A 26,160-nucleotide genomic window follows, 5' to 3' on the forward strand; every position below is an offset into this window, starting at 1 on the left:
ATGCAAAGCCAGGTCTGGAGACTAGAAGACTGTGCTGTTTCCATTATGCCGTGGCTCTCCAGCAAACACCTAGAAAGACAGTTTTTCCAGGATCTTTAAAAACTAACATTAGAGACCACACTTTATTCTAATGCAAACTAAGTTGGGTTATACTGCTGCTATTTGACATTTTTTCTCATATTGAAGACACTCTATTTTCCAAAGAATACAAAGTAACATTTTTTTAAAAAGAAAAAACCCAGAAATTCAATAAACGGGAAGTCTATAGTAATTATTTATCTGAGGAGCTAAAAAAAAAAAAAAAAAATTTTTTTTTTTTTTAAGGCATACTAATTCCAATTTTTCTGGTCATGGACACAAACAGGCCACTTATCTTGACAACAGGCTGAAGCTGCATGCCAGGAAAGGGCTCAGATCTGGAATTCAGCCTTCTTGCTTTTATACTTAAATTTCCAAGCGATGTGAATTCTTAAGAGCAAGCTGCTATCTGACAATTCAGTCTTTCCCATTAGCTTTGTAAATGGCAGGAGACCAACAACAGTACACCAGCGCCAAGTCCAGGGTTGCCCCCTGCTATACAGGGATTTAAGAACTACTTTTGTAAAACAGAACGGCTGTATTGTGGAACGTGCCTGTTTTGGCTAAGAATTATCTGCAAGATTATAATATTTAGACCAGGATACAGCTGTTTGTGACTAAGCCCAGGCCCGGGGAGTTCAGTACTGTCCGAGCATTACACGTCACCAGACATCTGTTTCCTGTTTTCATTCTTCCCTTTATCATTCCATCCCCATTTCCTGTCACCTGTAGGCCACCTAAGACAACCACGACTGAGCAAGTCCATATATCAGCCTGTGTGTGCCTGTCTGTTGTTTTCAACTAAAATGGCTGCTCGGGGTAACTTAGTCATTGTGCATAGAGGGGGAGAGGAAGTCTAATCCCTCAAGAGTATGTCCTGAGGCTCCAAGACACACAGTTGCCTGAGTTGACTACCTTCAGGTGACTCACTTCCTCCCTCATTTCAGATTAAGAACTTTTCCTGTTGAAGCAGTACCAGTCCCTCCAAAAGTACAATTGTGAACAAAATAACAAAAGAAAAACGAGCAGCATAAATAAGGCAAGGAATAACATACCTAGAGCAAGGCCAGCATATTCTGATACTCAAAAAATGGTACCTCTTGGGTTCTGTTTAAATTTAAGGAAGTTCATTTCTATGCAAATAGGCTGATAACAAAGTTTTCCTCAGCCTAAGCAATGTCTTTGTCATCATGGTATTAGAGCTGAAAGAGACTTTATTGGTCATTTTACACAAACGTTCTAGAAGAATGTCACTGTATTCTTTCATAGTTGAAGGAAGGTGAAGTGACTTCTCTAATGGATTCCATTTCAAATGGTTTAAGAATAATGGACCACCGTTTAAATGCTTATTATGGTTTGAATTGTGTCCCCCTAAAATGTGGGTCAACTTGGCTAGGCCATGATTCCCAGCATTGTGTGGTTGTCCACCATTTTGTCATCTGATGTGATCATCCTATGTGTTGTAAATCCTGACCTCTTTGATGTTAATGAGGCGGGACACAATCTACAATGTTAGGGTGCATCTTGAGTCAGTCTCTTTTGAGATATAAAAGAGAGAAGCCAGCGGAGAGGAGGGGGATCTCATTACCATCAGGCAAGAAGAGCCAGGAGTAGAGTGCATCCTTTGGACCTAGGGTCCCTGCACTGAGAAGCTCCTAGACCAGGGGATGATTGATAACAAGGACCTTCCCCACAGGTGACACAGAAAGTCTTCCCCTGGAGTTGGCACCATAAATTCTGATGTCTAGCCTCCCAGACTACGAGAGAATAAATTTCTTTGTTAAAGCCATCCTCTTGTGGGATTTCTGATATAGCAGCACTAGATAACTAAGACAATGCCCTAATAGAAAGTAGTCAGAAAAAGTGTCTCCAAAGTATATTAGATTTAAAAAGCAAGTTCAGAACAGTGTCCAAAGTATATTCTGTTTTGATTTAAAAAGAAAAAAGACCCCAAACAGTGGTTTGATTACCTCTGGGAAGTAGTTCAGGGACACGCAACAGTGACAGAATATGCACTTTTCCTTCTTACTTTTTACACTTCAGTATTATACACTTGTCAAAACAAGAATAAACTTTTTTTTTTTTTTTTAACATTTTATTGTGGTTTGGATGAAAGTTTACAAAGCAAATTAGTTTCCCATTCAACAATTTAAACACATTTTGTTTCATGACATTAGTTGCAACGTGACAGCACTCTACCCATTTCCTCCTTGGGTTCCCCATTTCTACTCACCCATTTTTAGTGCTCCTTCCTACCTTCTGAACTTTGTTTTTGGGCAAATGCTGCCCTTTTGGCCTCGTATGGTTGATTATTGAGGAACATGTTCCTCACTGATGTTACTGTTCACTTTATAGGCCTGTCTATTGTATAGGCTGAAAGGTGATCTCTGGGAATGAGTTAGTTCCAGGTTTGAAGGGTGTCTAAGGGTCATAGTCTCAGGGGTTCCACCAGTCTCTATCAGACCAGTAAGTTTGGTCTTTTTATGAATTTGAATTTTGTTCTACATTTTTCTCCCACTGTGTCCAGGACCTTCTCTTGTGATCCTGATCAGAGCAACCAGTAGTGGTAACTAGGCACCATCTAGTTCTTCTGGTCTCAGGCTAGTGGAGGCTGTGGTTCGTGTGCTCCATTAGTCCTTTGGACTAATTGGTTCCTTGAGTCTTTGATTTTCTCCATTCTCATTTGCTCCAGAAGGGAAGAGACCAGTAGTTGTATCTTAGATGGCCACTCACAAGTTTTTAAGACCCTAGTTGCTACTCACCAAAGTAGGATGTAGAACATTGTCTTTATGGACTATGTTACTATGATTGATCTAGGTGTCACCAAGACTATGGTCCTTAGCCCTCAAGCCCAGTGACTCAGTCCTTCAAAGTGTCTGGTTATGGCTCCTTTTCAAAACTGTACCCCTTGAGTGCTCTACTGCATACATGGATGTCTTCCAGCACATACAAACATGTATGTAGAAATATCCTCTGTCAAAACCTATATAATGCTCATGGGAGTACTCCCATACACCACCCCACATCTGTTTAGCCTGCATATCTACCTATGTACCCACTTGTACATTATTATTACAATTATTAGAGGATTGTGTATATAATAGTATTTACCATTGTTGCCTTTTACTCTTGCATACCTCCCAGTATCTTCCTTTGCCTTGGTCATGTTGTGCTGACACCCTCCTTATTGTGTATTGCCTTTCCCTTCACCCAAGTTAATATGGGCCTACATCTAGTTAGTATGAGTCGGAATCGATTCGACAGCACTGGGTTCGGTTTTTGGTTTATCTACTTAGTGATTTTCCCTCCCCTACTTTTTTTCACCCTCCCTGGCAACCATCAAAGAATGTTTCTGTGTGTAAACCTTTTCTTGCCTTTTTGTAATAGTGGTCTCATGCAATATTTGCCCTTATGTGATTGCCTTATTTCACCCAGCATAATGTCCTCAAGGTTCATCCATGTTGCAAAATGTTTTGCAGGTTGTTATTCTTTAACATTGCGTAGTATTCCATTGTTTGTACATACCAGTTTGTTTATGCATTCATCCACTGGTGGACATTCAGGTTGTTTCCATCTTTTTGCTATTGTGAATAATGCTGTGACAAACACAGTTGTGCATGGATCTATCCATGCCACATCTCTTATTTCTCTAGAATATATAGCTAGTAGTGGGATTGTGGATCATATGGTATCTTTTTTTTTTTTTTAATATAATTGCACTTTAGATGGAGGTTTACAGAGCAAACTAAACCAAAAAGAAAAAAAAACCAAACTCATTGTTGAATTGATTTTGATTTTAGCAACCTAGCTTCTCATTAAATAATATATGTATTGTTTTATGACATTGGTTGCCAATCCCACATGTCAGCACTCCCCTTCTCAATCTTAGGTTCCTGATTACCAGCTTTCCTGAACCCTCCTGCCTTCTCATCCTTGCCCCTGGGCTGCTGTACCCATTTAGTCTCATTTCATTTTATGGGCCTAATTTTTGGCTGAAGGGTGAACCTCAGGAGTGACTTCATTACTGAGGTAAAGGGGTGTCCAGGAGCCATTCTCTCAGGGTTTCTCTAGTCTTTGTCAGACAAGTCTGGTCTTTTTCTAGCTTTTTGAGAAAGCACCATACCATTTTCACAGTGGTTGTACCATTTCACAATCCCACCAGTAGTATATGAGAGTTCCAAACTCCCCATGCCCTCATCAGTTTTGTTTTTTTGATCATTGCATTACTGCTGGGGTGAGGTAATATCTCCTTGTTGTTTTGATTTGCATCTAATGGCTAGTGATCGCGAGCATATCTTCATGTGTTTGTTAGCACCCTGAATGTCTTCTTCAGTGAAGTGTCTGTTCATGTCCTTTGCCTATTTTTTACTTGGACTGTTTTGTTGTTGACATGTTATTTTCTATAAATTTTAGAAATTAGTCCCTTGTCAGATATGTCATTGTCAAAACTTTTTTTCAGGCTGCAGGCTCTTTTTTCACACTTTTGATCCACATAAGTGTTTAATTTTTAGTAGGTAAGAATCAACTATTTTTACAATAATTGAAAGCTCTTTGGTTTTTTTTCCAGCAGTGACTTAAAAAAAATTTTACACTCCTGACAAACTTAGTGACTCATTGTAAGTCAAGAAAAACCCATTTCCTTTATAGCTGGGCACTGTTCTTTGCAATCTATCTGCTTTGCAACCTCTCATTTCTCTTCTATACATTATACTCAAATATTGAGCATTGTGATCTTTTAAGATCTATCTATACGGGATCAAATTGACAACAGCAGCTTGAAAGATTGGATAGGAAACTTAGAGGGCAGTGAATTTATAATGTGGGAGGAAAAACATGGAAAAAGGGTGGGAATGGTTGCACAACTCCAAGAATGTAATCAATGTCACTGAACTGTACGTGCAGCAACTGTTGATTTCGTTATGTTCTGCTGTGTATACTCACAACAAAAAATTATAAAAAAAAATTGTTAATGGCTTAACCATTATCATCCACTCTTATCAGAGTTGGAAAATGAATTCACTTGAAATTTGTCTCTAATTATCTATTTTTCTGGCTAATATCATACTTAGAAGCTATCCACCTGACTTAAAAAGTCTTAAACTTTACTCTTACTCTCCCTGAGTTGGAGCTTACCATCTTGGCAATGGGTGGCAGCATTTCCCTTGGGTTGCTGATTAGAAGGGGCCACCAGTGCATTAGTAACTGCTCAAGCCCTGGCCTACCAGCCCTTACAACCAGTCCCATTTTACTCACATGTCCATAACAATTTGCAACAGTAATAAGACAAGGCACAGATGACAAGATCTGACTAGAAATACTCCAATTATAATCTTCTTTCCACAGATGCCCAAGAAAAATTGCACCCAACAATGCTAAAACAGGCAAGGATTTCTGCTCCCCCCCAACCCCCCCCCCCCCCAAAATGTTAATTGCAATAGAGGAGATCAGACTAGAACTAAGTCTGGGCTCAACTCTGCTGAAACAAGACAGCAGAGTTCTTAAGGGCTTGGGTGGGCTAGTGGCAAATACTGAAAAATATTAAGGGGGTTTTATTGATTGGATGGGTATGTTACTAAGTTTGCAATACAGGTCATTCAACTATGAATGTTTTCTTTTTTTCTGTGATCCAGCGCCCTGGATTCCATAAGGGATGAGGTGAAGGAGGGGGAGCTAAGGAATTCTCTGGTTTGGTGTCTGGCTGGGGTAAGCGGATGGTCAGCGGTCTAGGGTCAAAAGGAAGCCTAACTAAAGTTTAGTCAAGCAGAGGAAGACATAAAAGCCATTTTGGTCAAACTACCAGGGTGTTTGTACCGTTAATTAAGATAGAACCCATGCAGATTCAGTTTCTTGCTTATCGCATTTTTATTCTAATTTTAGATAAAAACAAAGGAGACATGATTACACTGAAAACTAACATCAACATCTGCAGAATTAGACATTAGAGACGTCCATGAGAAATACGAACACACCCATCCCTTGCCATCATTCTCTAACAGCACTGTTCCCTTGGAGGGGGTGCTCATGAGCTGTAGTACTTGATGAGATTCTCATCTGTGGGCTTCAGGACTTTCTTGTCAGTCATATTCACCACCCAGCCTGGCGCAAGACCAAAGAAGATCTGCCGTGGATCCTTTCGAGCGCTGAGCATTTTGAAGAGTTCATCTTTTGTGATATCAGGTAAAATATAACCATACTTCTTGGCTAGTTCAAGTCTCGCTTCAGGAAATTTGGCAGGATCCGCCAGGTAACCACGATTCCTTGCATCGGTATAATATGGCACCAGTGCTTCAGGGGGAAGCATTCGCTTTGGAATAGGTTTTCCCCGCAGAAAGAATAAGACAGGTTTGCACAAAATTTCTAAAAATAAGAAGAGATGCAAATATTGGCTATGTACATAAAAACGGTTACAGGTTTTTTTAATTTTTCGTTTTTAAATATTACCAAGATCAGAACTCTACTTCAAGAAGTTTTTTACTAAATAGACTTGTCTTAAGTAAGCAAATAGAAGAAGCTTTGTTTTTAATAGTTTGCATCTTCAAAGTCATAGTTACTCCTGGGTTACCAATGATTAGTGAAATTTCTAAACATAGGTAACACTGTATTTAAGCTCCATGTTTAAAAACAAAACATTTTCATGACGTACAGGCTGAGGTACGTTTAGAACAAGACGGGCCCCCATGGAGACTGTAGGCCACACCACTGATAGAAAACCTTAAAATTGAACCCTGAAGTCTCCACAATGCAAGTCAAACAGCCAGGAAGACTTAGAACCCTAGCATGGGTCTGACCTGTTTAGATAATTACGCACAAGCACTGAGGTCCCCAGAATACCACAGTTACTACACTCAATCCTCTTAATAGCAGGCAAAGAATCAGTAAATGAAACCAAGCAACAACTACACACACAGTGTCTTTAAAGAACACTGGAGAATCCCAGTTCAGATTTATTTTTTGAAACTTAAAAAAAAAAAAAAAATCTGAAACATGTGCTTTGAAGTGCAGATATGAGAAAGGTGAGGCAGGGAGAAAACGCCTATGCATAAATATCACAGATGCCACAGGGCCTTTAGATATTTTAGAAAACAGTGACAAACACAATTGCATGAATACAGTGACACCCTACTTACCAAGGGTTAGCAATGCAACCATAACCATAGCTGTACTGAAGTATTAAAGACTTACTGAGAGCCTGAAAATAATCATACATACCTGGTAGGGCAGTTATGAAGTTGATCTGATTTAATCCACGCAATACATCACACATTTACACAATCAGGTCAATACATGTTTACTATCATCCACCAAAATACAAGCTTTGCGAAGGAAAGGACTGCTGACTCTTTTGCACGCACCACTGTCTCTCTATCTCCTACAACTGGGTCTGGCAAACACCAGCCAATGAATAAATATTTGCTGAACAGTAGAATCTGGCAGTTGTTTTATACAACTCTAATACATTTGGCTTTCCAGTAGTAACCCAACACAGAGCAAATGAGTAATGACAATAGAAAGGGGAGGGTGCTCCAGGCAGGCCACAAACAGAAATGAGAACTAGACACTGCACATTTAGTAAGAGTCAGGACCAAGGATTACAAAAGCAGAGCCACCTAAACCAGTGAACACCATGGATGAATGATCCTCCATACCTCACCTACTACAGGGAGTAACTACGTATTCGATGTCTGATTTGATGGTCTTAACTCATCAAGAAATTATCTTTTCAATCAGTTTAAGAAAAAAGTTTATAAAACATTTAAGATACCCTATCCCTTCCCCTAAAAAAACTTCTAAGAAATTATGCAGTGTACGAAGTCCTAGGGTGGTGCAAACGGTTAACACACTCAGTTGCTAACTGAAAAGTTAGAGGTTCAAGTCTACCCACAAATACCTCACAAGAAAAGCCTCGCAATCTACCTCCCCAAAAAATCAGCCATTGAAAACCCTATGGAGCACAGTTCTACTCTGACACACACAGGGCTGCCATGAGCCAGAAGTGATTTGACAGCAACTGGCAGGGTACAGTAAGCAAAGCATAAAGGAATAACCTCATAGGAAGACAATCCCGGTTCCACATGACATTGTAAGCATCAGCCCACAGCCACCAAGTGAACCAGATGCCCCTACCCACCCCCAAATTCTTTTAAGTCTAAAGCACACTGGCTATAGCCATTCAAAGTTCTAATAAACCTGGAGCATGTACTTACAGCTGCCTGTCATACAAGAATACAGGATAAGTAAGGCATTATGAGCCATGATGAAGGCCTTCTCATCAAAAGGATATGTAGCAACCCTTCCTCAAAAGAAAATACGGCTCATTTTAAACCTTAAAAATCTAACTCAATAAACTTTTCCAGAGGGTTCGCGAAAAAAAAAAAGAGGATTCTTTCTTTCTACTCTTAACAAAAATGTGCGTTAGAAATTTTTTAAAACACATCCAAACACCCTGAGGGACCGAACTGCTGGGCTGAAGGCTTTGAGGATCATGGTCTCAGGGAATATCTAGCTCAACTGGCATAACAGTTTCTAAAGAAAATGTTCTACGTTCTACTTTGGTGAGTAGCGTCTGGGGTCTTAAAAGCCTGTGAACAGCCATCTAAGATACTCCACTGGTCTCACCCCTTCTAGAACAAGGAAGACTGAAGAAAAGTAAAGATACAAGGGAAAGATTAGTCCAAAGGACTAATGGACCGTATCTACCACGGCCTCCACCAGACTGAGTCTAGTGCAACTAGAGGGTGCCCGGCTATCACCGCTGACTGCTCTGACAGGGATCACAATAGAGGGTCCTAAACAGAGCTGGAGAAAAATGTACAACAAAATTCTAACCCCAAAAAGAAAGACCAGACTTGCTAGCCTGACAGAGACTGGGGAAACCCTGAGAGTATGGCCCCCGGACACCCTTTCAGCTCAGTAATGAGGTCACTCCTGAGGTTCACCCTTCAGCCAAAGGCTGAACAGGCCCATGGAACAAGACTAAAGGGGCACACCAGCCCTGAGGCAGGGACTGGAAGGCAGGAGGGAACAGGGAAGATGGTAATAGGTAACGCAATTTTGAGAAGGGAGAGTGCTGACATGTAGTGGGGTTGTTAACCAATGTCATAGAATAATATGTGTACTAACCGTCTGATGAGAAACTAGTTTGTTCTGTAAAACTTCATCGAAAGTACAATAAAAAAAAAGAAAAAAAATCTTTATAACTTGGGAAGCCAAATTATAACCAAATAAATTATTTGGAGAAAAAATTATTACTGAACGCTGAGACCAGGAGTAAACCAAAGCAGACCAAACCCATTGCCCTCCAGTTTATTCTGACTCACAGCCGCCAGGAGTAGGCTTGTTTTATTGCTTTTTAATGAGAAGACTTCAGGGAAGACACAGAGGTATCGGGGAGTGCCACCAGCATACGAACCACAGGCTGACGAGGCCACCTGGGATGCCTGCTTACGGCTGCCGATGGCCCTGTCTGTGAGGAAAACACCTATGTCACATTTTGTGCTAACACTGACTGAAAACATTCTACTGATGCCAAAAAGTCTTTCAAATGTCTCTAATTGTTTTAAAGGAAAATACTCATTTTCATATTTGAGGCAGATCATTCTAAAAAATACGAGTGATGGACCAAAATAAGAAAAGCTCATATATAATGACAAGAGGGAGATGAGAATTATCTTGTTGAGTATTTTTACAAAGCTTTCAATTTTGAGGAAAATGAAATGGTAGTTATTTGTTTCAAGCTCTTCACATACATACGCTACAAAAGTTTTCCAAATTCCCTCTTATGTACTTATTTTACAGGAATGGTCTAATTGAGCCATTAGTCAGGAAATTGTTAACTTCTACTTGAATGTAAAAGCATCAAAGAACTCTCTGTGAAAGCATTTAATCAACAAGTTCCCTTTGATTTGAGTCTCTGTACCTTCAAATATCCAGTTCATTCAACAACTTTTAAGTGAGCCTCTAAGAAACCTCGAGCACTGTTCTACGTGCTAGAAACACAACAGTGAACAAAAAGATCCTACCATCATGAGGTATGGGAGATAAAGAGCATGAAAGAGAAACGAAATTATACTTTGTCAGCTGTGACAACTGTCAAAGGCAAACCCCGCCCAGGGCACGGCGTCAGGAAGTGACTGCATGTGTGGTGTCTGTGGATGTTTGTGTGTATGTGTGTGTGGTGTTCATGTGCACTATTTGTGTGTGTGCTGCCCATGCCTGTGTTTTTTGTATGTGTGCGTGACACTTGTGTATGTGCTATTCGTGTCTATGGTATTCCCACATATGGTGTTCGTGTGTGGTGTTTGTGTATGTGGTGCTAGGGTGTGTGCGCTATTTGTGTGTGTATGTTCTCTTACTTAAGACAGGCAGGAAACAGCTCATTAACAAGGGCTGGTTTAAGCAGAGGCCTGGAAGAGCAGGGCCAAGGGCCATGGGGATTCTGGGTGGAGGGGTCCTCCAGGCAGAGAAGAGTGCAGGTAAAGGTCTGAGGGGAGGGCATCAAGTGTGGAGGGAGGTGGGGCAGGTGACCAAAAATGGGTCTGCATGAGCAGAGGGAGGAGGAGTCGGAGAGGTAAGAGGCAGCACAGAGCACACATGACTTTGTAGGCGACGACGGACACGTTGGAGATTTCGTGCAGAGAAGTGACAGTGTAAGCTTTAAAGGGACGCTCTGCTATGTCATTACACTGTAGGCAAGAGCAGATGCAGAGGGGCAGGTGACAGAGGCTGGCGGTTGGGCTGGGCTAGCAACAGTTGGAGATAATCAAAAGCTGCTGGAGCCTGGACATATTTTGAAGACAAAGCTCATAGGATTTATTAGGGTGTCAAGGAAAAAGTCAAGATGACTCCAAATTTTTGACCAAAAAACCCAGGAAATGGAGCTACAATACACTTAGATGGGGAAGATTTCAAAAAGAGCTGAGTGAGATAAAAAGAACAACACAGAATTTCAGCCATTCTAAGTGTGAGACACCACCAGACAGGCCAGTGGAGACACCAAGCTGGCAGGCAGCTGAGGGTCTGAAGCTCAGGGGAGGGGCTGCGAGTCTTTATTGCCCGGTCACATCTGTCAGCTACATGACCCATGTGACAGATGGGATCAAAAGTAACTACAACATCTGCTATTCACTCAATAATTAGAAAGCAGCAGCCAGGATGAGACAAAGAGGGAGAGAAGAAAATGGCTGCATCACAAGCTTACCCAGACTTCTGGGATCGTAGAAGGCGGTAGTAACAACACCGCCATTTTTTTCAATTGCAGCGATGGCCAGTTCTGAAGCCAACTGCACCTCAATATTAACTTTAGCTGTGAAGGCATCAGCACCCTGTAAAAGGTCAACACAAAGTCTGTTAGTACGCAGCTAGGCTAAAAGTTAAATGAACTCCATAAGCATCTTTTTTGGAACAGTGCTTTCTCTTCTAAAGTGCCTACCATGTAACAGTAATTCCTACTTTAAATCCCCCTGCTTTGAGGTTCTATCAAATGTTTTACATCTTATTTAGGCCACCTTGTTCAACCAATTTTCATTCCCAGTAGGAATGACTGCATTTTCATCTTATTTCGTGGACATGTATGTCAGCGCCCAATCCAAGCGCTTCATAAACAGTAAACTGTCTAGTCCTCGTAAGAAGCCTATGATAGGTATTACTGCTATCCCAACTTTGTACAAGAGGACACTGGAGCACGGAAAGGCTAAGTAGCATGCCTGAGGTCACAAAGCAAGGATTCGAGCCCAGGGAGTTGAGTCACAGTCTGTGAGTTCTTAACCACAACACTATGCTGTGTGACACAGATAAAAACTAATCTTACTCATCCCTAAACGAGAGGCCATCAGGGAGCTAAAAAGGTGGAGGAGGAGGCTAGAGCTGGCAAAAACACAGAATATCTGACAATCGTATCTGAGCCCTGGAGGCGTCAGCCCTCTCAGGGAAAAAGGCAGAAGAGGACATCAGAAGTTCACTTTTCAGTAACTACTGACTTTATTACAGCCTCTACATTGACAAAAAATTAACCTATCTTTCCCCAGAAGAGTCAATGCTAGAAAATGTAGTACTGAACTTTTTAAAGTTCTGATTTGGTCACATTAGTCAGGATGTGTTACATTTTTCTGTACTTCAAAATAGATTTTGATAAAAATAAAAAGGCAGGGGGATCACCATTCTTTTTGTAGCAATAGAAATTTTTCACTATTTTGCTACGGCTGAAAAAAATTGGCTCCAAACCAAGAGGACCTCCGATTCAAGAAAATAGAGTGTTGCCATATTCTTAATCACTATTCCATAGGTTGCCTCACCATCTTCCCATTCTGAGCATTAATTCCAGTGTTTTCAGTACTATAAGTAGCATTTCAAAAATGACTTCGTATCAGTTAAGTTGCTTTTGTTTTGTTCTTCCTTTACAACATATATTCCCAAATTGGTAATTCTGTGCCAAAGAACTGAAAGTCTTATTAACCACTTTTTACTGCAAATCTGAAATCCAGAAAAAGTAAACCAATTTACAGGGCTATAAAGGATGTATAATTATATTTATTCAACCACTGCCTTGGTTTAGAGTTTTAAGGATTATTTTTGTTAGTTTAATAGTTAGACGCTTACAGAGGCTGTTTGGATGTACAATTTAACTGCTGATGAATTCATATATTTTTCCAGGTGTTAATGTACATGTGTATTTCCTGCCTGTGACCACTGCAGTAGAATACTGGCGTTATTCCTATAATTGTTATTCTCTTTCCAAATTCTTTTATTTAGACAGCTTTTTATCCATAGGCTGATTTGTTCCAAGGAATCTAAAAGGCTTTCCTATAAACAAGTTTCCCTCTAGTGGACAGTAAGTCACCTACACAGTTCTATTATTTACACATAAAAAACAGGAGTAATTGTATAAAGGTTTATTTGCTTATGAAACTCTTGGTCAACTCCTATCAGTAGCAAACTTTTTACCTGCAATTAAAATTTGATTCGTTCCTTTTGTCCATAAATATTTACTGAGTGGCTACCATGTGCCAATATTTCCAATATTGAGAAAATACAGCAATAAACCAAAGTACTTGCCCTCAAGGAGCTTATATTCTAGTGAGGGAAACAATGAGAAATAAATGAATAACTTGCTAATAAACATCAGGTGTTGAAATACAGCCAAAAAAAAAAAATGCCTTGGATAGATAAGACAGAATGTGCCTGGGGTGGGGTAGGGTGGGGATAGTGATGCTCTTTTATGAAAGGATATCAAAAGAAAAATGACCCTCCTGATATGATAATATTTAAGCAGAGAACCAAATAAAGTGAAGGAACCAGCCACATGGACATACAGGAGTAGAGCATGCCAGGCAGAGGGATGGGCTACTACAGATGAGAGTGAGCCTGGCTTTCCAAAACCACACCTGGGAGTAATGCATGCTACCACTATGTAATGGTGATGACAACTCAAAGGGATAAAAATAAAGGGTGTACAGAAAGTGCTGATTATACTGAACCTACAAATATCCTTCTATGTTATCCCAAAAGATCCATTTCACACTTACCTCCTCTACTAGCTGGACACCATAATCCCTTTTAAGTGGCTGGATGGTCACACCTCTCCCACTGACAAGCTGGGTTAAGTCAATAGGTTGAGTGGGATCAACTCGACCCAAGTCAATAAGATACTGCAGTCTATTGAGACTCAAGGGCTGATACTGGTGTCTGAAGCTACCAAACAAGAAAAAAGTCAGAAAACTCAGTCAAATCAATCTTCCTGTCACTGCTCCAAATCAACTCAAAGTTTTGTCCCGTGTTTTCCCTCAGTACTTCAACAGAATAAAGCCCTCTGAGTACAACCTCTAAACCACACCCACTGCCATGGAGTCGATACCAACTCATAGCAACCCTACAGGACAGAGGAGAACTGCCTCATAGGGTTTCCAAGGCTGTAATCTTTACAGAAGCAGACTGCCACATCTTTTTCCTGAAAATGGCTGGGGGGCTTGAACTGCTGACCCTTCAGTTAGCAGCCAAGCGTTTAACCACGGCACCATCAGGGCTCCACCAAACCCAGTGCCGTCGAGTCGGTTCTGACTCATAGCGACCCTATAGCACAGAGTAGAACTGCCCCATAGAGTTTCCAAGGAGCACCTGGCGGATTTGAACTGCCGACCCTTTGGTTAGCAGCCGTAGCACTTAACCACTACGTCACCAGGGTTTCCATCAGGGCTCCTGAGTACGACAAAACATGTAACACTGCTTAATAACATTAGTAATGAAACACAGCCAGTACTTCCTTTGTTTTACAAAAAACAATTCCCTCTCTAAGCATTTACTTCACTCACTTACTGAGTTATATGTTAACGGAGCTCAACGTAACAATGGTAGTTATGAGTTATTGGCTGAGTACAATAAACAATATATTTTATATGTATATTATTGCTAATTCTCCAATCACAAGAATAGGTATTATTCTCTTCATTTTGCAGATCCGAGTGCAAAGTTGAAGCTTTCTCTTCCACTACTCTAGCCTAAGAAGTCCCTGGGTGGCATGAACAATTAAGTGCTTGATGACCAGCCAAAAGGTTGGTGGTTCAAACCTACCCAGAGGCACCTCAGAAGACAGGCCTGGAAATCTGCTTCCAAATGTCACAGCTTTGAAAACCCCATGGAGCAGTCTACTCTGCACACGTGGGGTTGCCGTAAGGTGGAACTGACTTAACATCAACTAACCAACCACCATAACCCAAGCTAATTTTCATTACCAAGTATGTTAGAGAATATTTTGTTAGCCCACGTTTGGCCTTGAATATTTTGTCTTAGAGACAGCAGTCCATGTCAGGCCATGTCTTCTCTGAGCTCAATGGGGAGTCCAGAATAAAATAATGTGAACAGTTAAGTTATGAACATTTGAACTTGGCTGCTGATACACCATGAGGTAAGAAAATAATACTATCCAGAAAAACATTAGCAAATGTTTGCTTCAAAGTCAACTTAAATTTCTACCAAGTTATTTTTTAGGTGATTCTCAGTGAAAATTAGGAGTTTCTATCTTACAAAGTAAAGAAACCTTACCTATGTCCTTCATTAAACCCGTATTTTGGGATTCGGATATAAAATGGAGTCTGGCCTCCCTCAAAGCCCAGCCGAGGACGGGTTCCTCTCTGCCTTTCTCCTTTATGGCCTCTGCCACACTTTCTACCTCTTCTCTGACCTCTTGGTCTTCTCTCCTACAAGGAAAGAAGGGAATTTTAAGATCTACAGACACATTTTTTAAAACTGCATTTCGCCTCTTTACTGTACTTTGTTGCTGTTGTTATGTCATTCATTCATCCAAACGACCAGTGCTGACTAGGCATGTACTACTGTGCAGGGCACTTTTCTACGTCTTCACATATCAGCACATTCTACATTAGGATCTTTCCCTCTGCACTGTAGCTAATTCTCATTACCAATGCCACGCTGTGTTTCAAAGGCAAAGTTGAATGGATGGGATTGGGAAATAGACTTTACAGACTGGCTGAAGTTGAAAAAAAAAAAAACTCTAGAATTAAACATCCACACGAAAGTTTACGTAACATCCAAAAAAGAAAAAAAATTGGAATCAACTGTAAAAACTTGCCATCCACATATTTTATTCGAAGAGTGACTTATAAAGAAAGTAATTTTAATTTACTTCCAGTCACTTCACAAAAGCATTGAACTGAATCTGTGAAGATGAAAATACATCAACTATCAACTTTTTTAGCTGTACTCGGTGAGCCGCAGAAGATAAATCTAACGTATTATATCATTTCAGGTCTTTCCAATGAACATAAAGATACACAGCGAAAGCATTTCATTTTAAACCCGATTTTGAAGAAGGCAGTCATTTCGTACTTTCTGCCAGTTTGCTCATCCGCCCTAACATATTGGTGCTTTTAAGTCTTTTTCAAAAGCTGGGACCACATGGATTTTCCTCTGCGCAGTGGAGAAGAACACGGGTTCCCCGACCCAGGTTCATCCCCAACGCTCCTCCAGGACGGGAATTCTCGGCAACGAGGAGGGAAGGGCGAAGAGCCGCTTCGACAGCACAGATCCCCCGAGCTCCCGCACCGCCACCAGACATTTACCGGTTTCCTGGAGCCGGGATTCGGCTGCAAGTTGGCCAGGCTAACTCGCGGCAGGGCTCGCAGCAGGTCCAGGGCCCTCGCCCCGCCGCCCTGCACCGGGCCCGCCATGATCCCGGGCCGAGAACCCCCAAGGGCAGCGGAGCGGAAGCCGAGCCCACGTGGCCTCCGGGCCGCGCTTTACGGCCGCTGCACCCCCCCTGCCGCACAGCAGCCCGCCACGCGCTTTGCCGCAGAGGTGCGCTGGGAACGTTGAAACGCGGCGGTGACGTCTCAAAGTCTGCGAGTTTTGGTGCTGCACTGCCCTTTGGGATAAAAATTTGGAAAAATCATGCTCTGACTTTTGGCTGCCGTTCAATATCCTGAACGGAACACGTTCTCTCATGCCACAGCAAAAGCACGCGTTGAAAATGCTGTGTGTTAGAGAGTATTTGGTCTGTGTTTAGCCTTGAATATTTTGTCTTACATTTGGGCCGTGTGAAGCAGTGACTTCTCCGAGCTCAGTGGTGAGCCCCGAGTAAAATACTGTAAGCGGTAAATTACTAGCATTTGAACTTGGCTGTGATACACCGTGAGGAAAGAATACAGTCCTGCTATTAAAATGCCCGCTCATAACCAACATTTGAATAAGATTCAAACCCTGAATTTTATCCGCATTCACCTGTAGTGCTTTGACTGAGGCACTGAGTTATTCACTTGGTAGCAGTAGTGATAGGGACCATTTGAGCACTTTGTATATGCCCCACACTGTTCAGTTTGCCTTATTTGGCTTATCCAAACTAAACCGCTTGGAGAGGTAGGTTTTGTTACCACCTTTTTAATGGATTCAGACATTAAGCAGCTTGCCCATACGCTCACTGAGGCAGGCAGTCATGAAAAGTTATTAACCATCCCATAATGTTTGTTTTTCAGAAAAGTCTACTCTTGCTACATTTTTGTAACAACTTTTACTGCACTTCACCATGATTGGTTGAATCGCCAAGTTTCTTTTTTCTCCAGGCAGGAGGCCGAGAAGCAGATGCACTGACTTTGAATTTACTGGCTATTTTTTTTTTTTATGACCTTCCTGGGGTGGCAGTAGCGAGCCATCACCATTTTTTTAGGGCTGTGGGCAATAGTTTTTGGGCAATAGTTTGAGCCTTGCTCAAAAACTCATTAACTAAAATTATGCGGACCGCACACGCATTGCAGGTCTGAAGATCCTCCCCTCACTGTTCATGAATATGTATGTTACTCCCTATAAAAGGAATAAATCTGCCCTGGTTCACGGAGCTGGCAGCCTTAGGTCGTGAGACCCTACCTGCTTCCCAGTTTGCAAACTGTGAATAAACCTCTCTGTTCTTTCAGTGCTGCACCTGGCTGACTTCAGTTTGCTAGTCTGCTTGACAGGAACTTATTAGTTGACGGCGTCATCACAACCAGCAAGTGGCAGAGCCAGGTTTCAAATTTACAGTCTCCTGGTGGTGCAGTGGTTAAGAGTTGAGGCTGCTAACCAAAAGGTCAGCAGTTCAAATCCATCTGCTGCTCCTTGGAAGCCCTACGGAGCAGTTCTACTCTGTCCTAGAGGGTCGCTAGGAGTCAAAATCAACTGAACGCAATGAGTTGGGTTTGGTCTATTATAAAAGTAATATTTTTTATCTGCATCCAAAAATACATAATAGTTTTTACTCCAAAAATACCAGCTTCTTTCTCTTTTTTTTTTTTAATTGGTCTCAAGTGATTTAAATATTAAAAAAAGACTGTTCCTTTCTTTTTCTTCTTTGTTTTAGTGTTCTATTGCTATTTCACTGTCTTGCTGGAGAGCTGTTCCTGGTGATTACTAGTGATCACAAATAATGAAGGGAAAAATTAAATTTTTGGAGCGCAGATGTTTCTATGTTTATTTGAACCTTTTGAAGTTATTTTAAGTGAAGTGTAAAATTACAGGAAGAAAAAGTTGTGTTCCTCTACTAAATTGATATTTATGAGCAAGACACTGAACTAGTTACTGAGAAATGTACTTGGATGAATCAAACAATCTTGCCCTCTAGTTGTTTGAAATCTAGGAGGGGAGGGTCTCCAAAGTTGAATATTTTTAAAAACTTAAAAAAAGGTATGCCTCTTGTAGACTTAATAGCACAAATACAAGAAAAATACATGAATTCTATAGGATGATATAAAGGCAATTTCCAGATTCTACTTAGAAGTACAAAAGATATTTAGAAGGGAGAAATATAAGTGAGTTCTTGCCTAGAAAAGTTTTCCATTCAATAGATTTCATCATCTTTGTTGGATATTTCATACCCCTGGATGGAAAATTGCGAGAAATAATTGGAAAATATGCACTAATCTACAGAGAGATGCACAATTTTTTTTTTCTGTACTTAGAAAATTATTGTTTACATTAAGTAATGGACTTCTGGGTGTGTTAGTACCAATATATATTTTTCCCATGGGAAAGGTTTAATAAATGAGATACAGGGAATATAACACACTGCACTTCTTGGAAGTAAACACTTTGTTATATAAGTTGTATTACTGGTGGATATTAAAAAATAATAATAATGGAGATAATTATTTGCTGTTAATTATAGGCTGTGGATTTGTTTATCCCGTATCCAGCAGTCGATCAAGCATGTAAAATTGTCACAATAATGAGTTTCATCTGTGTCATAAGAATGTAAATTAAGCGGGTCTGTGAATAAGTCAGCAATCCTCTCCTTAAGTCTGTAGAAGTTTTACATCATCATCACACAATAATATTTATCAAGCACCCACATGCTTGAGGTGTTGTGCTAAAGCCTGCTTAACTCAAGAAAACCTACCTGTAATAAAATATTTACCTCAACAACAACTCCTTAAGGGCCATCCTGATCCCAGCCCCAGTTAGTAGTCACTCCTGAATTGTTACATGAAAAGAATTAAATGAACTTGATACAGGTGCTACAATATGAGGTGCCTTGGGAAGGCCTCTCTCACATACTCCCAAATGTTCGTGCCCCACCTCTCCCTACCAGTTGCCCTGCAGTTGATGCCAACTCCTGACAACGCCATGTGTGTTAGCGCAGAACTGTGCTCCGGAGTGTTTTCAATGGCTGCTTTTTGGGAAGTAGATCACCAGGTCTTTCTTCTGAGGCACCTGAGTGGACTCAAACTTCCAATCTTTCGTTTAACAGCCAAGGGTCCCTGAGTGGTACAAATGGTTAAGTGCTCGGCTGTTAACTCACAGGCTGGAGGTTCAGGCCCGCCCGGAGGTACCTCAGAAGAAAGGCCTAGCAATTTATTTCTGAAAAAAATCACAGCCATTGAAAACCCTTTGGAGTACAGTTCTACTCTGACACACATGGGATCACCATGAGGCAGAACTGACTGGATGGAAACTGGCTGGTTTACTTATCCCTTCAGAGACAGGGCTGTGAGGAGAGCATGGAAAGGTGCCGGATATGTCACCTTGATAAAACTACGTGCATTTTATCTTTACCAGGTTCATTTAATTCTTTTCATGTAATGATTCATTAGTGACTATTAGCTGGGACTAGAATAAGGATGGGCCTTAAATAGTTGTTGAGGTAAATACTACACAAGTAGGTCTTCTTGATTTAAGCAGGGTTTAATACACCAAGCATGTGGGTGCTTAATAAATATTGTGTAATGATGATGGTGATATAAAACGTTTATAAACTTCAGGTAAGTAGAAAACAATGAATAAGGAAGATCAAAGAAGAATTGATGCATTTGAATTATGGCGTTGGCAAAGAATATTGAATATACCGTGAAGAATGAACAAATCTGTCTTAGAAGAAATACAGCCAGGATATTCCTTAGAAGCAAGGATGGCAAGACATGTTATCAGGAGGGTGTAGTCCCTGGAGAAGAACATCATGCTTGGTAAAGTAGAGGGTCAGCGAAAAAGAGGAAGCCCCTCAGTGGGATGGATTGACACAGTGGCTGCAACAACGGGCTGAAACATAGCAACTGCTGTGAGGACGGCGCAGGACCGGGCAGGGTTTCAGTTGTTGTGCGCAGGGTTGCTGTGAGTTGGAACTGACCCAATGGCACAAAACAACAACAGTTTTACCAAGAGCTGGACCTGGCTTAAAGGTCCAGCCCAAAGAGCTGTTATTTTTTAGATTTTATTAAAGTGTAGAAATGCACATGTTACACGTTATTAAAAAAAAATCAAATAGTACAGAAGAGCCTATAATAAGAAACAGTTTTCTCCTATCCCGTTTTCCAGTTCCAATCCTCATATGCAATCACTTTTAACTTTCTTTTTATTGCTTCTGATGATTGCCTGTATATCAATGAATAAGACATTTCTGGTCACTAATTGTTTTACCTACTTTGATATTATATATTCTCTTTTATTATAATAAAGACTTGGATCATTTAAACTATTTCCTAGCATTTTAGTTATCTTCTGGTAAACTTTGTAATATAGATAGCATAACTTAAAGTACTTTAAACATTTATATCTTGGGTTTTCAATTTTTGAAACATACACTGACTCCCCTGTGTAAGATGAAGATACTGGCACGCCTACCCTCTCATACTTTTGTGCCACTTCTACTTTTCAATTTCTGTTAGCTGTATCTTGTCTTTAACATTGTCATGGATTATAATATATATATACACTTTAGATGACCATTTAGTGTGAATAAGAAGCTAAAATAATTGCTGTATTTACTCTCTAGCATTTTCAGTGTTTCCCTTTTTACTGGCTACAAATAACTGGCCTGACCAGCTTTCTTTAAATTCATGATCACAAAACTCAAGTTGGTCATCCAATTCTAGCTTTCTGGAAAATTTACTTTTTCACCCCCCAGGATGACTTTTGTACCTTCTGTCTCCCTCAACTAAAGATTTTCTCTTATACTGTAGAAAATAAAAGCCATGAGATAAGGAACTCCCTTGACATCCCACACTAAATCTACAATCCTTCCTATAACTGCATTCCTCCTCTACTATTAAAGTGAAGAATGTGTCTCTGTCAAAGATCAGTCTTTCCACCTGTGATCTGGACTCCCAACCTTCTTACCTGTGTAAAGATTTTGTTGCTTTGATTATTCCTTCCATTCTGCATTATCAGTGTCTCCTCTGCTGGATGTTGCCATCAGCATATAAACATACTCTAATATCACTCATCTTAAAAACCAAGACCAAAAACAAATTAAAAAAACCCCTCTACCCACTGTCCCTCCATATCAACAGTCCACTGATTGATGTGTCTGCTTTCAGCCCCATGACTGTTCCCTTCCAGTCCATTCTCCTAAATTAGTCAGAGCCTAACTGCCCTTCAGGAACTTCAAGTTGTACTTTCAAACTTCCTACTATGACCTATAAGGGTCTGTCTGTTCTGATTCCTGCCTGTGTCTCCATCTTCAAAGTGCTGGGGGAGACTAGTGAATGAAGTAGGTTAAGTTTTCTGTTCTCATGAATCTTTCTGTTTTAGAAGGGGGAGACAGACAATAAACAATAAATGTCATGAGTAAGCAGTACCAAGAAGACAATTAAGCAGAGGGATGTGTTAGAAAGTGACTGATGCTTGTGGGGGTCTTTTATAGACTGAGTGCCTCTCTGAAGGGACTATTGAGCTGAATGATACAAAGGGACTTTTAGTGCTTTCTAAGAAAAGGTTTATTCCTCACTTACACTATGTGCCCATCATGGATCAGCTGGGAGCTCTGCTCCATATCTGTCTAAATCTAGGACCCAGGCTGAGGGCAGCCACCATCAGAAAACTTGCTGGTTGCTATGACAAATGGAAAGAGGATTCTGGAGGGTACAATGAATGAAAGGCTCTAGCCTGGAAGTGACACTTGTCTCTTCTGCTCACAACCCATTGACCAGAACTAACCACATGACCTCACCAAAAAGGGGCTGGGAAGTGTAATCCTACCATGTCCTGAAACACAGAAAATAACTGGAAAACATTGTTAATGACTACCACAATCCTTCACACCCACAAGTTTTGCTGCTATCCCATTCCTCTAAAACTGAGGAAATTATTTCCTACTATTTTACAGAGCTGGAAGAATGAGTCCTTAGAATGTTACTTCATTTTTCCTAGTCAGGTTTCCAATTTCCAATTTTTCTAGCCTCAGTTAAGCTGCCTGAACTTTTCTAAAGGTAAAAAAGTCTGGCGGTATGAATATTCTCCATATCAACTTCTCAGAGCAAAAATCAAAGAAATGGGCCTAGGACTGTCTCACTGATTTTATGGGTGATGGTTTTAATTTCAAGATTATTATGTATTGCACACATATTTGAAAGAGGAAGTAAAATGTTCAACCAATATACTACTACAACATGCATGTTTTTTTATTCTAGTGTTTTAAAAATATTTCATCTTTTGTTCTATTTGGAATCAGGCCTGATATTAAATATATCATATAACTAAATATAAACTGAATACCTATATGCCCACCACCCAGTTTATAAAGTAAAATATTACATATATACTATTGTTTTGTGCCTTCAAGTCGATTCCGACTCACCGCGACCCTATAGGACACGGTAGAACTGCCCCATAGGAATGGCTGGTAGATTTAAACTGCTGACCTTTTGGTTAGAAGCCTGAGCTCTTAACCACTTCACCACCAAAAAAAAAAAAAAAAAAAAAAACCTGTTGCCTTCAAGTCAATTCCAACTCATAGTGACCCTATAGGACAGAGTAGAACTGCCCCATAGGGTTTCCAAGAAGTGCCTGGTGGATTTGAACTACTGACCTTTTGGTTATCAGCTGTAGCACTTAACCACTACACCACCAGGTTTCCACTTCACCACTCCAGTGGACTCCATATATACATATATACAAGTAGGCCCCTTTTCACACTTAATCACATTTCTCTTTCTCCAAGCTTCCCCAGAAATAACCAATATTCTGGATTTGAAATTTTTGCTGCCCATGCATTTCTTTAAACTTTTGCTACATATGTGTATATTAGTTGCATTAGTTTCCTAGGGTTGCCGTACCTAACACAAATTGGGTGGCTTAAAACAACAGCAATTTCTTTTGTCACATTTTTTTCAGGCTAGAAGGCTGAAATCAAGGTGTCTGCAGGATTGGTTTCTTCTGAAGGCTCTAGAGAGAATCTGTTCCATGCCTCTCTCTCCTAGCTTCTGGTGGTTGCCAGCAATTCTTGATGTTCCATGGCTTGTAAAAACATTGCTCTGATCTCTGCCTCCATTTTCACCTGGCTTTCTCCCTGTGTGTTCCTGTGTCGAAATTTCCCTCTTTTTATAAGGACATCAGTTATTGGATTAGGGCCCACCCTAATCAAGTATAATCTCAACTTGATTACATCTGTACAGACCCTACTTCCAATCCATTTAAAATATATAGTATTTCTGAGATTTTTTGCTTCCAACCATGATGGAGTAAAAAAACGGATTTATCCTTTTGCCATGAAAAACTAAGTAGGCAAAATAAATGACACAATGGTTTTCAGATTTTAGACAACAGGCAGTGAAAGTGATCTCTGAGAGAAGGAAAATAATGAGGTGAACCATATTAATGCCCCAGCTTACTGCTTGGTGGGAATTTCAGGCTACATGCAAAGAGAGGGTACCCAAGCAGAGCCCAGTCTCCCTCAGTTGAGGAGACAGAATTCAGAGTTCATACAAAAAAAAACTCACTATAATTTATGGAGCCGAGTATGAGAGAAGAGAGAGCTGCATGGGGAAAGCTCCAGAGGAGTACTGATCAGTGCATGTGTGTGAGGAAAATGCTAAGGCAGTAAAAGACCAACAGAAAGATTCATGCAGGACCATCTCCAGAGCTCACACATCATATGTCCCCATCAGCCAGAATAAAAAGGTCTCCCAACACAAGGGGCATTCTCACAAAAATATTGAGTCAGTAGTGGGACCAAATCAGTCCAGATTAGAGGCTATAGTTGACCCACCTAACACAATATAAAGCAACCTTCAAAAACATCCAATCGATTACAAGTAACTGCACCCAAAAACAAAGCCACAAAATATTCTTTAAAACAAAAACTCCAACATTCAACAGGGTAAAATTCACAATATATAGTATTAAATAAAAAATTACCAAGCATGCAAAAATCAGGCAGAAAATAAGACATATAATGAAAAGACACATCAATCAGTATAGACAGACTCAGAAATGACAGAGGTGATAGAATTAGTTGGCCAGAATGTTAAAACAGCTAATATATAGTCCATATGTAAAACCACACAGAAGGATAAGCATGTTAAGGACAGTCACGAAAGATTTTTTTTTTAATGATTTTTATTGCACTTTAAGTGAAAGTTTACAAATCCAGTAAAAATATGCAACGTTTCACAAATTTGCATGTCATCCTTGTGCAGGGGCCATGCTAATCTTCTCTGTATCGTTCCAATTTTAGTATATGCACTGCTGAAGCGAGCACATGAAAGATATTTTTTTAAAAGGCAAATAGAGCTAGAGAAGGAAAAAGTTCTGAGAAGAAAAACAATCTGGATGAGATTATCAACAGATTAGACACTGCAGAACAGAAGATTAATAAACTTGACATAATAAATCATCCAAAATGAAACAGAGTAAAGACTTTAAAAAAAGTGAACAGAACAGGAAAAAAAAAAAAGTGAGCTGTGGGACCAGCAGCCTAATATAAGTGTAGTTGGATTCTCAGAAAGAAGAGGGGAAATGAGATTATATATGTACATATATGCTAAAATTTTTTCAAATGTAATGAAAATTATAAGCTTACATTTCCAAGAAGATCAATGAACCCCAAGCAGAAGATGTATAAAGAAAACCATGCCAATGCACGTCATAATCAAATAACTTAAAATCCAGTGATAAAGAAAAACTTTAAAACCAGCCAGAGAAGAAAGACACATGTAGATTGGAACAAAGGTAAGAAAGACAATAGACTTCTTATTGAAAACAATGAAAGCAAAAAGACAATGGAACATCTTTAATGTACAGATAGAAAAAAAATGGTCACCTAGAATTCTATATACCATGAAAATATGTTTTAAAAAAGAAAATGAAATAAATACTAATTTACACTTTAAAAAGTTTGAAGAATTCATCACCAGACGAACATCATCATAGGAAATGTTAAAAAAAAAAAAAAAAAAAACTCCAGGCAGACAAAAATTATGCCAGCTGTAAATCAGGATACATCTGAAGGAATAAAGAACCCTGAAAATGGCAAATATGTGTTTAAATATGGTATACTTTTTTCTAATTTTTAAATGTCTTTAAGAAATAATTGACTGTTTAAAGAAAAAAAATAGGATCAATGTATTATTGTCCTTAGTACACATAGGGAGCCCTGGTTGCACAGTGGATAAGAGCTCAGCTCCTAACCAAGAGGTTGGCAGTTTGAATCTACCAGCCACTCCTTGGAAACCCTATGGGGCAGTTCTACTCTATCCTACATGGTCACTCAAATTGACTCAATGGCAATGCTTTTTAATATACATAGAGGAGCCCTGGTGACACAGTGGTTAAGAACTTGGCTGCTGACCAAAAGGTCAGCAGTTTGAATCCATCAGCTGCTTCTTGGAAACTGTATGGGGCAATTCTCTGTTCTATAGGGTCACTCTGAGCTGGAATTGACTCAACGGCAATGGGTTTGGTTTCGGTTTTAATATACATAGAAAGGTGCCCTCGTGGTGCAGTGGTTAAGCACCTGGCTGCTAACTGAAAGGTCGGCAGTTTGAATTGAGCAGCTTCTCTGTGGGAGAAAGATATGCTAGTCTGCTACAGCCTTGGAAACACTATGGGACAATTTGACTCTGTCCTGTAGGATCTGTATGAGTCAGAATCAACTCAAATGCAACGAGTTTGGTTTCTAATATACCTAGAAATAAAATGTATGACAGTAGCACAAAATTCAGGAAACGGAAAATCATGTAAACTATTGTAATGATCTTCTACTATACGTGAAGAGTAATATCAGAAAGTAAACTCTAATAAGTTAAAGATCTGTACTATAAACCCAAAAGCAGCATCTAAATAAATGATGCAAAGAAGTACAGATAATAAGCAAATAAAGGAGATAAAATGGAGTCA

The 26,160-nt window shown here is 40.0% G+C and overlaps 1 protein-coding gene and 1 non-coding gene across 3 annotated transcripts; both read right to left on the reverse strand.

The window, feature by feature from the left end:
• Window positions 1-5,923: 5,923 nt before the first annotated feature.
• MRPL15 (mitochondrial ribosomal protein L15) lies at window positions 5,924-16,326 on the reverse strand. Of its 2 annotated transcripts, XM_049860450.1 has the most exons (6): window positions 16,149-16,326; window positions 15,112-15,266; window positions 13,599-13,764; window positions 11,276-11,399; window positions 9,396-9,541; window positions 6,177-6,435 (listed from the first exon to the last, which is right to left on the reverse strand). In XM_049860450.1, the coding sequence occupies exons 1-6, from the start codon at window positions 16,254-16,256 to the stop codon at window positions 6,280-6,282; spliced, it is 855 nt and encodes a 284-aa protein (XP_049716407.1). In that variant the 5' UTR covers window positions 16,257-16,326; the 3' UTR covers window positions 6,177-6,279. The 2 variants fall into 2 exon arrangements, with proteins under 2 accessions (XP_049716406.1, XP_049716407.1); XM_049860449.1 differs by lacking the exon at window positions 9,396-9,541 and having other exon boundaries at window positions 5,924-6,435.
• An 8,090-nt stretch (window positions 16,327-24,416) lies between these two features.
• On the reverse strand, window positions 24,417-24,523 carry LOC126063430 (U6 spliceosomal RNA). Its single transcript, XR_007514370.1, has one exon. It is a non-coding gene; the product is annotated as a U6 spliceosomal RNA (small nuclear RNA).
• Window positions 24,524-26,160: the final 1,637 nt, after the last annotated feature.

The sequence above is a fragment of the Elephas maximus genome, chromosome 19 (genome assembly GCF_024166365.1).
Source record: "Elephas maximus indicus isolate mEleMax1 chromosome 19, mEleMax1 primary haplotype, whole genome shotgun sequence".
Taxonomy (NCBI): domain Eukaryota; kingdom Metazoa; phylum Chordata; class Mammalia; order Proboscidea; family Elephantidae; genus Elephas; species Elephas maximus.